This window comes from Oncorhynchus masou, chromosome 29 (genome assembly GCF_036934945.1).
Source record: "Oncorhynchus masou masou isolate Uvic2021 chromosome 29, UVic_Omas_1.1, whole genome shotgun sequence".
NCBI lineage: Eukaryota > Metazoa > Chordata > Actinopteri > Salmoniformes > Salmonidae > Oncorhynchus > Oncorhynchus masou.
The window spans coordinates 76,816,246-76,829,085 of record NC_088240.1 but is presented as its reverse complement, the minus strand read 5'-3'; the positions used below and the strand labels follow the sequence as shown (position 1 = coordinate 76,829,085).

Below are 12,840 nucleotides of genomic sequence, written 5' to 3'. Positions count from 1 at the left end.
TATGTTCATAGTGTATCTATAAATACAACATATTTGGCTCCATTTGCACAATAAGGTCAATTATGTCATGCCATTTTAAGTATAATTTCTCACATCAATCAACAGTATTTGGGAAAACATGGATTTTTCACAATCAAAAATTCCTTGTGGACAGATGTGAGCTGTTTCCAGTTCATTCCTGAATCTCTGAATCTCTCACTCTCTTATTTCCTACAAATGACATGCCATCCTCTACTTCGTCTAAACATTAGATAACTGTTTATGTTAGTCTTCCATGATCTTCTTATCAATTGGTTGATTATTTACTGTAACAACGGATACAAATTCAACATTAATTTGATTAATATGTTTCCAACCACGCCCTCGCCATGGGAAAGCTGACTTGTATTCGCCCAGGAAAACGTCAATCCAAATTCTCCGAACTGCATTGGCTGTAATTCCACACAATGAATTTAGACCACTCCCACTACCATTTCCACACATTGCAGAGGCGCGGAAGTTGGTTTCGTAGGGTACGTTATGTTGTTAAATTGTGCGAAATAACTTCAAATACAGTTAGTTAAATCTGTTTTTAAGGACATGTGGTTTGGGAGCAGATGAACGCATTGAAAGTGTTCCGAATGTTTGAAATTCTCGAAAAAAATAACATCCCAACGTTAGCATGCCGATGTAACTGTGTTAAGCGAACCTGACTGGCTAACGTTAGTTATTTGCATATCTAAAGTTCAGTGTACACTGTTTTCTGAAATGCAACGATACTGACTGACATTTGCTTACAATGTAGTATTGTTCGGACGTCAAAGTGATGTCAACTTTTCCTTGACACATTCATTATTAGCTAGCTAACGCGTTAGCTGGAGACAGCTGGCTAACGTTACCTGACAGCCTTTGTAAGTATCTGCTGCTGAGTGTTACCAGACTTTGGAAAGAATAGGAGATATAACTACCAATTACTTTCTCGTATTCATCCAGACAGCTACTATAGCTAGCTAGTATAATGTTAGTTGTCTTACAGAAAGACACATTAAGCATCCTTACCACTCCGATTTAGAAAACAAGGTATGTTGAGCTATTATAATAGCTCGATACAATGCCAATGAGTAACGTTAATACGTTGTTGTTGAGAAGCTAGGCCTATATACCGCGCACGGTTTTGTAAGAATGTAAGTTGACAGTAAATGAAGCGTTTTCCTGTGTCTTGTCTCGTAGCAGAATGTTGGGGGAAGTCGGTATGCTGGAACGAGACAGAAGGGGGCTTCGTAAATGCTCTGTGACTCTCTGCAAAGATATGGTGGTGGACGAGCTGTTCATTCAGTCGCTGCAGACAGACGACATTCTCACCGACAGCATGGCAGAAAGCATCCTGGTATGTTGTGTTCACCATGTTAAATTGTGTAGTTCGATACTATTACCAGGTCAGGTGACTTATGACGCTATCAACGTCCAAAAAATGCATGCATTCATGGCCCAAATGTCTTATTGTTGATTTATGTCATTAACTTCAATCATGTAATCAAATATGAATGTTAGTGTAGATCAGGGTTTCCCAAACTCGGTCCTTGAAACTCGTCCTTGCCCCTTGTGTGCATGTTTAAAAATGTTTTGCCATAGCACTACACAGCTGATTGAAATAATCAAAGCTTGATGAATTGATCATTTGAATCATGTGTAGTGCTATGGCAAAAACCAAAAGATGCACCCGGTTTCAGAAACCCTGGTGTAGATTACCATGTCTTTCACTTTCTATTTTTTGTAATCTGGGTTGATATCCGTTGTTCCCCAGGTGGAGCCGAACTCCCACAAGCGGAGCTGGCGTCTGCTGTCCCTGCTCCCCAAGCGTGGTCCCAGAGCCTTTAGCAGCTTCTGCTCAGCACTGAGAGACACAGAGCAGCAGCACCTATGTGCCCTGCTCACAGAGTCACCAGAGAGGGATGGAGAGAGACAGGTGAGTGGGCACTGGGTGCCACACAAGATGTTGATCCAGACAGATGAGCAGAAGGACAAAGATAGAAAGGGAGAGGGGTGAGCGCCACAACCAACCTAAGCCTCAAACTGTGCCCCATACACAGTGTCCCCAGACAGCTAAAGTGAAAGACAGGGCTGAGGAGGTGATATCCACAGCATACCCAATCCAAGCTTCAGACAGCAACGCCCCATTCACAAAGACCCCAGTCAAAGACAGTGAGGAAGAGGGGGATAAAGAGAAAGAGGTGAGCTCTACCCAACACCTAAACCAAGCTACAGACTAAGTTGGAATATTTTCCTGGCATTTTACAAATGTTCCATCCCAAGAATAAAACAACTTTTCTCCAGAGTAACCCTGTATTTCAGTCTAAAACTGGAAGTGTCATTCAAAAACATTATAAAGCATATGTAATGAAAAATATTCAAACCTAATGCTACCTGAGTCTGATACATTTTACGAGGCCTACATTAAAGACATTTAATGAGCCCAAAGCCAAAATAATTGTTCCATTATCTATAGGATATAGGCTACTGCACATTACGCACGACAGGGAAGCATTACAACCCATAGATGTAGCTAGCTATATGCTCTTGGGTAAATAAATGAAACAAGCTCCAGTAGGCTAATCTTTTTGAGTGTGAACTGTATTACTCTATTGTATTATACTCTATTATATGAACTGGAATTACGCACAACGTTAAAACCATGATAAAGCAGAAGAGACCATGAAGATTGAATGGTTGTGGGTCTGAATAAATAACTGCATTAGCCTGCTGCCTTGGCACGCAATCACTGTTCTTTCAAACTACCCTTGAGTTCTGTTGGCTGCTGTATTTAACATTCAGCAACAACAACAAAAATTGCATCTCTCTTCGAATAGTCTATTGGTGTAAGAAATGCAAAAAAGATTGTCTAGCTTTTCCTGCATGGGATTCAGAGCTAAGGAGTGTTTTTTGTTTGAGTGGCCAGCGGAGCACAGGCGCTTGCGCATTGTGCAAGAGACAGAGGCTATAAGTTAGATGCTTATTATGCATTATCCATCATTAATTAGCTTAATATAAGGTTAATAATGTTTTACCTGAAAGAGGTAGGCCAGAACATCTATATATCTCAATTTAGAACAGGGTTATCTATTTTAGATGCAAATTGAATGGGGTTGATAGAGAGAGTGTGTTCACTGATTTAAAGCAATGATGTTAGAGTGATAGGCTGTTTTTAAAACTCTTGGACTGCAATAAAAAAAAATATATATTTACAAAACAAAATGTAAAAAGTTGACCCCTGAATGCCAGATGGAGATGGGTAAATTAGACGTGCATTCTGTCTATATTACTGTTGCATAGGCTATGCTGCAGTCAATGTAGGCCCACCTGTCACAAGAAAACATGTTACCATGATGAGATGATACAGGAAGCGGAGCTGCTGCTTTTGCAACAGCTAATGGGGATCCTAATAAAATACCAATACAGTGGGTATGCATTGTGAACTGCGCTCCATACTGAGATGGGCTGCCTGTCTCGCCCCTGAGCTTTGATTCATCATGCAGCGGCTGTAGAGAAACCAAATTTAGACATTGCATATCATTTTAACAGTTCCATTTCACTCCATGCTGTTCATATAAATCATTTATTGTAATTTACCGGTTTCTCGCAGTTATTTATCCCGGGAAAGGGGAGTGGTTTTGGACGGTAAATCTCGGAAACTTGGTTCCTGCCATTCAACCCTACTACAGACTGTCCCCCCCAGAGTCCCCAGATAGTCACTAGAGAAAGAAGTGACCACACCACTCCCAACCCAAGCTACAGACTGCTGTAACAGGGAGAAACATGGGAATAAGAAAAGAGGAGGAGAGATGTAGATTGGGAGAGAGGTGAGTCAGCCATCACTCCCAACCCAAGCTACAGACTGCTGTAACAGGGAGAAAGAGGAGGAGAGATGTAGATTGGGAGAGAGGTGAGTCAGCCATCACTCCCAACCCAAGCTACAGACTGCTGTAACAGGGAGAAAGAGGAGGAGAGATGTAGATTGGGAGAGAGGTGAGTCAGCCATCACTCCCAACCCAAGCTACAGACTGCTGTAACGGGGACAAAGAGGGGAATAAGAAAAGAGGAGGAGAGATGTAGATTGGGAGAGAGGTGAGTCAGCCATCACTCCCAACCCAAGCTACAGACTGCTTTAATGGGGACAAAGAGGGGAATAAGAAAAGAGGAGGAGAGATGTAGATTGGGAGAGAGGTGAGTCAGCCATCACTCCCAACCCAAGCTACAGACTGCTGTAACGGGGACAAAGAGGGGAATAAGAAAAGAGGAGGAGAGATGTAGATTGGGAGAGAGGTGAGTCAGCCATCACTCCCAACCCAAGCTACAGACTGCTGTAACGGGGACAAAGAGGAGGAGAGATGTAGATTGGGAGAGAGGTGAGTCAGCCATCACTCCCAACCCAAGCTACAGACTGCTGTAACGGGGACAAAGAGGGGAATAAGAAAAGAGGAGGAGAGATGTAGATTGGGAGAGAGGTGAGTCAGCCATCACTCCCAACCCAAGCTACAGACTGCTGTAACGGGGACAAAGAGGAGGAGAGATGTAGATTGGGAGAGAGGTGAGTCAGCCATCACTCCCAACCCAAGCTACAGACTGCTGTAACAGGGAGAAAGAGGAGGAGAGATGTAGATTGGGAGAGAGGTGAGTCAGCCATCACTCCCAACCCAAGCCTCCTCTGGATGTTTTGGTATTCACACTGCAGGCGAGAGAGAAAATCAGGAATGAACTGGTTTCACCTATAAATGTTTAGATTGTATTGATGTCGAAGGTATGTTAAAAGATGGTTAAATTCTCCTTTTCCTTTGTCCTTCAGAGATATGTGGACTCTCCCCTCCCACTTCCCACCCAGGAGGGGATTGTTCCAGCCAAGAGAGCCAGAACACAAGGTGAGTAGAGCAGTCATCTGAGGTGGGTGCATTCAAGATCACAGTTTTACAACTGTTTCATTCACAATATTTGCACTTTTCCAAGGAGATCGTGGGAGGGGTTGTTTGTGTGGTGTTTTGGAGAAGAAAAAAAAACAAATGTAATCATTCTGTTTGTTGGCTTGCAACTCAGTAAAAAAAAGCTTATTTTTAATAAACCCAATTAAACTAAATGAAAATGTCCCAATTGAGTCCAGTTGTATAATTTGATCAGTGTGGAAGCAGTGCTGTAGCCTTGGTATGGAGTGCCACTGCCCAGCCAGTCTCGCCACCTTCAGGCACTACGCCCGTGTGACTTGCTCACATAGCTGTAGTACAAAGGTTGTTACAACACCATTATATGTTGCTAACAGCTTCCCTTTCAAGGCAGAAACGTGACCTTGACTGGAACCCTGCTCTGATGGACATTATTGTAATTGTTTGTCTCCACTGGTGTATTTTCTGGAATGAAATACATGCAGGGTGTAATGTCATCCTAATATGTGTTTCAGAGTCAATGGAGATGTGTCTGGATGCAGACAGTCCCATCACCAGCTCTGTTCTTCCCTGTACACCAGACTTCTACCTAAAACACTGCCAACAGGTACAACGCTCACTGTTAATACAAACCAGTAAATCACCTGTCTGTACCTTGTCACTGCCAACAGGTACAACACTCACTGTTAATACAAACCAGTAAATCACCTGTCTGTACCTTGTCACTGCCAACAGGTACAACACTCACTGTTAATACAAACCAGTAAATCACCTGTCTGTTCCATGTCACTGCCAACAGGTACAACGCTCACTGTTAATACAAACCAGTAAATCACTGTCTGTACCATGTCACTGCCAACAGGTACAACACTCACTGTTAATACAAACCAGTAAATCACCTGTCTGTTCCATGTCACTGCCAACAGGTACAACACTCACTGTTAATACAAACCAGTAAATCACTGTCTGTACCATGTCACTGTCAACAGGTACAACGCTCACTGTTAATACAAACCAGTAAATCACCTGTCTGTACCATGTCACTGCCAACAGGTACAACACTCACTGTTAATACAAACCAGTAGATCACCTGTCTGTACCATGTCACTGCCAACAGGTACAACACTCACTGTTAATACAAACCAGTAAATCACCTGTCTGTACCATGTCACTACCAACAGGTACAACGCTCACTGTTAATACAAACCAGTAAATCACTGTCTGTTCCATGTCACTGCCAACAGGTACAACACAGTCTCTGTCTGGTATCTCTTACCTGAGACAATTAACGTTGTTAACTGCTGTGTATTTTTGGTTCTCATATTTGTCACTGCAAATACAATGCAACAAAATGCAATCCCCTAGGGAAGTTAGTTTCAAGGCAGCAGCCACTGCAACGTGCACCTTTGCAACAAACACATGCATGCACTTCTTGTGTCCAGAATGTGTTTCCAGATGCTGTTTAGCTGCATTGTTCCCCAAGGTATTTCTAGGGAGCAGGAGAGCAGATCTTCCTATTCATCCACCTCAACCTGTAACAGCGGTTGAAGTGTCTGCTCTAAACAGACAGCTATTAGACCTCTGCAGTATAGACAGAGTTAAGACAGTACCAGGACCAAGTCCCACTGGTCTGTAGAAGACAGTGTTTGTCTAGACCACAGTCAGTTTGACAGGAAAGAGACACGGGGAGAATTCCCCCAGCCCATGTGTTGAAGTCTCTGTAAACCTGCTCAGGTTGAGGATGATTCATCACTGAGCTCCACTGGGTTGTAAAACTGTCATTGAAGTACAGGGACAGAAACCACAACAAACACTACTGAGAACAGCAGCAACTGAAGCACATTATTATTTTCCTTCAGGTAAACCATGTCATTTTCTCACGCTGCATTTTTGTCTCTTGTCCCTCACTCTTTTTTCCTCCTTTCCCTTCTTCGCTTTCTTTCCTCCCTTTGCATCTCTCTCCTCCCCTCACACGTTCTCTCTTCCCCCTCTCCTCTCTTTCTCCTGCTCTCTCCCCTTCAGTCCTATAGTATGGTGTCCAGTCCTCGTGGCCTGGCCTTGGTGATCAGTAATGTCTCCTTTGACCCCTGTGCTGCTCCTGACCTGGACTCCAGGAAGGGAGGGGAGGTGGACGAGGAGATCCTCAGGAAGGTGTTCACTGAGCTGGACTACATGGTCACCGTCCGGAGAGACCTCACAGCTCCGGTAACAAAGACATACAGTTGAAGTCGGAAGTTAACATACACCTTAGCCAATTATATTTAAACTCAGTTTTTCATAATTCCTGACATTTAATCTAGTAAAAAATCCCTGTCTTAGATCATTTAGGATCACCACTTTATTTTAAGAATGTGAAATGTCAGAATAATAGTAGAGAGAATTATTTATTTCAGCTTTTATTTCTTTCATCACATTTCCAGTGGATCAGAAGTTTACATACACTCAATTAGTATTTGGTAGCATTGCCTTTAAATTGTTTAACTTGGGTCAAACGTCTCAGGTAGCCTTCCACAAGTTTCCCACAATAAGTTGGGTGAATTTTGGCCCATTCCTCCTGACAGAGCTGGTGTAACTAGGTCAGGTTTGTAGGCCTCCTTGCTCGCACACACTTTTTCAGTTCTGCCCACACATTTTCTATAGGATTGAGGTCAGGGCTTTGTGATGGCCACTCCAATGCCTTGACTTTGTTGTCCTTAAGCCACTTTGCCACAACTTTGGAAGTATGCTTGGGGTCATTGTCCATTTGGAAGACCCATTTGTGACCAAGCTTTGACTTCCTGACTGATGTCTGGAGATGTTGCTTCAATATATCCACATAATCTTCCAACCTCATGATGCCATCTATTTTGTGAAGTGCACCAGTCCCTCCTGCAGCAAAGCACCCCCACAACATGATGCTGCCACCCCTGTGCTTCACGTGACATACTTTCTTGGATTTTCCAAGCTGTTTAAAGGCACCGTCAACTTAGTGTATGTAAACTTCTGACCCACTGGAATTGTGTTGCAGTGAATTTTAAGTGAAATAATCTGTCTGTAAACATTTGTTGGAAAAAGTACGTGTCATGCACAAGTAGATGTCCTATCCGACTTGCCAAAACTATTGTTTGTTAACAAGAAATTTGTGGAGTGGTTGAAAAACAAGTTTTAATGACTCCAACCTAAGTGTATGTACAGTTCCGACTTCAACTGTACACACACACAGAGAGTAAGATAGTGGTGCCAAAGGTACAGCAGTGCTTCAACAACATGGACTGTATCGGTGGATCCCCCACTGGCTTCAATCAGTGGCACTCAGGCATTTGTTTGCCTTGATCTTCATAGACCTGTTGCTATTAGAGTCATGTTGTTAGCTAGTGGAGACAGCTGTGTGTAGCGTTGGTCTTTCCATGACCATGTTTAATGCAAAGAACAAAGGGTGAATTTACAGCTCTACACTTCCTCTCTGTATAACTAGTGGCGCTTGCACTTTGTGACAAAATGTACCAAAATAATTCTAAAAGTGCTATGTAATTACACTATAGTTTAATACTTGATTGATCTCTCTCTATGGCAGGGCATGCGGGAGTGCATTGAGCAGTTTGGCAGACAGCAGCAGCACCAGACCGTATCCAGCTGTGTGGTGTGTCTGCTGTCCCATGGAGTAGAGGGGGCTATCTACGGCACAGACGGACAGCTACTGGAGGTGTGTGTGACCTCATTCAGTTGAGAGTGAAACCCTTTCTGATGATAATAATCATATTAATTGAATCTCTGTCTCTCTCTCAGTTGGACTGGGTGTTTGAGGCATTTGACAACGCCCACTGTCCTCTACTGCAGAATAAACCCAAGATGTTCTTCATCCAGGCCTGCAGAGGAGGTGAGCTCACACACGATCTCTCTGCCCTCACTCTCCCTCCTTCCCTTTCCCCAACCCTCCCTTCCCTGTTCTCTTCTTCTAACCCGTCTTCTCTCTGTCTCTGTCTCCGTCCAGAGGAGATGGACTGTGGGGTGGAGCAGCCAGACGGTCCAGAGAGGACCCAGTCTCCTGGCTGTGAACAGAGGGATGCAGGAAGGGAGGGAGAGGGAGATGGAGACACCAGGCAGACGGAGGAGAGAGGCAGGCTCAGAGTCAAACTGCCCCAGCGCTCTGACATGATCTGCGGCTTCGCCTCCCTCAAAGGTGTGAGTGTGTGTAGGTTATGTGTGTTCTCTGAGTTGGTTTATGATGTGAATGTTGGAGTATTTGGTGGTATTTCTTTGTTATGTGTGTCTGTCGGGCCCTGCTAGGTCATGTAGTGTCTGTCGGCCCTGCTAGGTCATGTGGTGTCTGTCGGGCCCTGCTAGGTCATGTAGTGTCTGTCAGGCCCTGCTAGGTCATGTAGTGTCTGTCGGGCCCTGCTAGGTACTGCAGCCATGAGGAATACCAAGAGAGGATCCTGGTTCATCCAAGAGGTCAACTCAGCACTCCGCTTCAGAGCCAGAGACACACACCTATCAGACATACTGGTGCAGGTAAACACAAACACACACCACATATCACAGTCATAGTAAGTACATTTTCCCTCAATAAAGTAGTTATCAGCAAGTTCAGTGCTAGTAACCTTTTGTAACCTCTGTCCTCAGGTGAATGGTCGTATTAAAGACAGAGAAGGCTATGCTCCTGGCACCCCCCACCATCGCTGTAAGGAGATGTCTGAATTCACCAGCTCCCTCTGCAAAGACCTCTACCTGTTCCCCAAGTACCACCCTCAGTACTGACACGCACACATTTCTGCACCACACACATACCGCACCCACTACTGACACACACACACATGCTGTTACACACACTCACAGAGGATTAATTCATTCACATTTGCTGTGCAAATTCTCTCACAGACAAACTCTTGGAAAGAAAAATGGAACGAGTTGTTGTAAATCTATGTGCTTGGTAATGGGCATGAAGTATACATGACTGGTATGAAGCTGATGTGTGTACCTACCTATCAGGTAGGCTTGCTATATGTGTATCTGTGCCAGTTAGAAATGGGATTGAAATGTTTGAGGAAACATTTTTGTCTCGCTAACACACCAGAATATATTTAAATGTATTGCTTTTAATTTCTTACTAAACTAACTTTTGGGTTTCAAGTTTATTATTTTTTTAAACATGTATTTTGTATGCAGATCTATTTTTATCAATTTATTTTGTATCAAATTGTTTTTATGCTGTTTTTTTTGTAAGAATTTTAAAGCCCTCGTTTCCTTTTTGTATTCAAAACTTTATTATAAAATGCATAACATTATAAGCATTATAATAGGAAATCCCCCTGACCAAATGAAGGTGTGTATCTGTGTCCATCTGATGGGCAGACAGGTGGTGGTGTAGAGTTATTGGCTGAGGAGGCAGCATGGAGGGAGCTGCTTTTCAATACCTTCCTAGTAATCTGAGTCTTCCACTGAAGGATACTGGGACAAGTAGATGTGATATTGGGAGTTTCATGTTTGTTAGCAATGATTTGATGTGTTATTGAGGCAACAAGTATACTGCATTCCATTTGAATAGAATGGAGTCATGACCATTTCTCTCACAAACAACTGTCCTCCCCCTCCCATCTCTCAACCTCCATGGGGGCGTTACGGTCTAAGGCACTGCATCTCAGTGCAAGAGGCTTCACTACAGTCCCTGTTTCGAATCCAGGCTGTGTCACATCTGGTTGTGATTGGGAGTCCCATAGGGCGGCGCACAATTGGTCCAGCGTCGCGTCATCCAGGTTTGGCCAGGTTAGGCCGTCATTGTAAATAAGAATTTGTTCTTAACTGACTTGCCTAGTTAAATAAAACATTTAGGTTAATTAATGTTGTAACTACACTGGTAACCAGACTGTTATTACTTAGATGTGATGAAAGATGTCAACATTTTATTTAAATGAATTACATTTATATGTTACACCAATGAATTATATTAGAATTCTATGTAACTGCTTGTTATCTCTGGTCAACTTGAGACCTAAGTTACCTACTGTCAACGTTTCCTTGACCATTAAGGTTTCAGTTCACAAGATGGATGTACATGGATTTTTTAAAGATGGATGGATTGGTTTTAAAGCAGCTACAGTATTTTCCTTTTCAATTTGATATGCAATATTCCATAGCAATGTGTGCCATGTGAAATATGTGTTTAAGTATTGTCTTTAAAATACTTGGTTAATCATTTACATAGGACGATGCATTCCATTCAAGTGTATGAGCAGCAATATTGATGTTTCTCAGAATGAGCAGCAATGTGTTTGGTTCTAACAGTGTTGTAGGGAAGAGTGATATGACAGGAACAGTATGAATTGAGCTGTTGACCAACCAATCACAGAGACAATGCGTAGTGATCATCTTTATAAGGGACAGTTCCATAGAGATCCTGTTAAATTTGTATTCTAATTCTATGGACAATTCACCCCAAAATCAAAGTGCCAGATGTTAGACGTTTTCCATTCGGTTTGAACTAACTTAATGTGTACAATATATCATCTACACAACTGGTGTGGTGGAAAGTCATATTGTTTTGTAATTGTAAATGTTCCAAAGGTGGATTTTGTGGTGAAGTAGGTCATCCCTTGAAAGTGAAGTACTGAGGGCTGGGGTTCACTGCCATAAGCTAAGGAGCTGCTGGGGATGGGGGGAGATGATGACTGTATTCATGTCTAAAACAAAGACTGCCAAATGTTCAAGAAAATAAACAGCTTTTTGTTTTTCTATGAATTGACTTTCTATGAGTTGTGTTAACATGCGCTGTGTGTGTGTGTGTGTGTGTGTGAGAGAGCACTGTACATATATACACTATGCATGATATTATATTTTGATCTCTCCTTGTTGCTGTTTGTTTATATCGCAGTGTACATCCAGTCCCCCTCAATGTACTGGTATGGTATAACTCGCATAACCCTGTAGTAAGGACTGTATGATATGCGTCATGAGTCACACTGACCACCACCACTGTGATAATATTCTCTGTGTATCAGGTAGTGCCTCAGCCAGCTGTCCATAATCATTCTCCCTGACACACATCACACACTCGCCCACTGTCAGTGACACATTTCTCTCTGGCCACCACCATGCAGTGAGATTAGGTTGTAATGTGGTGGCGTGTGGTCTCCAAAGCAGAGAAGGGTTAAGGGATTGGTGGGGCTGGGCCATTCTCTCTCTCCCTCTCTTTGGGCGGGCCATGCTGTCTCATCCGGCTGACATGGAACAGGTGAGTTCAGATCAGTAAACATGACTTTAGTGAGAACCACTTCAGACCTTTGAGATAAATGCCTACAACCCAGACGGAAAACCATTATATCAGGAGGGATATATGGCAATGTGCGTTATGGTGACTGCTACATCTGGCCTAGTGAAGAGGTATGTTGATACAGCAGGGGGAATGAGGGCTTGGAGCATGTGAGGGGTTCGAAGGGATAGCCTTGTATCATTGGCTGCTGAGTTGATACCTGTCACGGGGGTGTTATGTGCACCCACCCTCACGTTGCAGAGGCAGCCCCGTGGGGGGTGGCATCACGCTCAACCCTGACTGTCCAAACAAGAACACTCCATCCAAAAACAAAGATCTAATGGCCCATGGGTCTAGCTGGCCTGCTCACGGAGACAAGAGGTGTGTATGCCAGTATCGGTGTCGTTAATGTGAGCCCTGCTGTGTGTTCTAATAAAGGAAAGCGCTGCGTCTGTCTCTGCCTGTGTGTGCGCACTGAACTGCTGTGTGTGTTCCAATGCATATGTAAGAAAGTGTGTACACTCTTGATGTGTGTGTTTGACTGAGAGTGTGCGGGTGGAAATGCTGAAGTGACCATCAGGGCTATTTTTGGGTCTGTGTCAGCGTGTCAATGGCTGCAGATGCATCGCAAAGGAAGGCTCTGAGATACCAACAGACCCTGGTAGGTCTCTGTCTGTCTTTCCATCAGTCTGTCCACTTCTCACTCTC

General features: G+C 43.4%; 1 protein-coding gene across 3 annotated transcripts; it reads left to right on the top strand.

Annotated features, from left to right (window-relative positions):
- The first annotated feature begins 456 nt into the window (after positions 1 to 456).
- On the top strand, positions 457 to 11,621 carry LOC135520608 (caspase-2-like). Of its 3 annotated transcripts, none has more exons than XM_064946280.1 (12): positions 457 to 512; positions 1,213 to 1,366; positions 1,784 to 1,945; positions 2,070 to 2,210; positions 4,820 to 4,892; positions 5,423 to 5,514; positions 6,930 to 7,112; positions 8,461 to 8,589; positions 8,673 to 8,763; positions 8,878 to 9,066; positions 9,289 to 9,398; positions 9,510 to 11,621. In XM_064946280.1, the coding sequence occupies exons 2-12, from the start codon at positions 1,214 to 1,216 to the stop codon at positions 9,642 to 9,644; spliced, it is 1,458 nt and encodes a 485-aa protein (XP_064802352.1). In that variant the 5' UTR covers positions 457 to 512; position 1,213; the 3' UTR covers positions 9,645 to 11,621. The 3 variants fall into 3 exon arrangements, with proteins under 3 accessions (XP_064802352.1, XP_064802351.1, XP_064802353.1); XM_064946279.1 differs by having other exon boundaries at positions 475 to 512; positions 1,210 to 1,366; XM_064946281.1 differs by lacking the exon at positions 2,070 to 2,210 and having other exon boundaries at positions 475 to 512; positions 1,210 to 1,366.
- Positions 11,622 to 12,840: the final 1,219 nt, after the last annotated feature.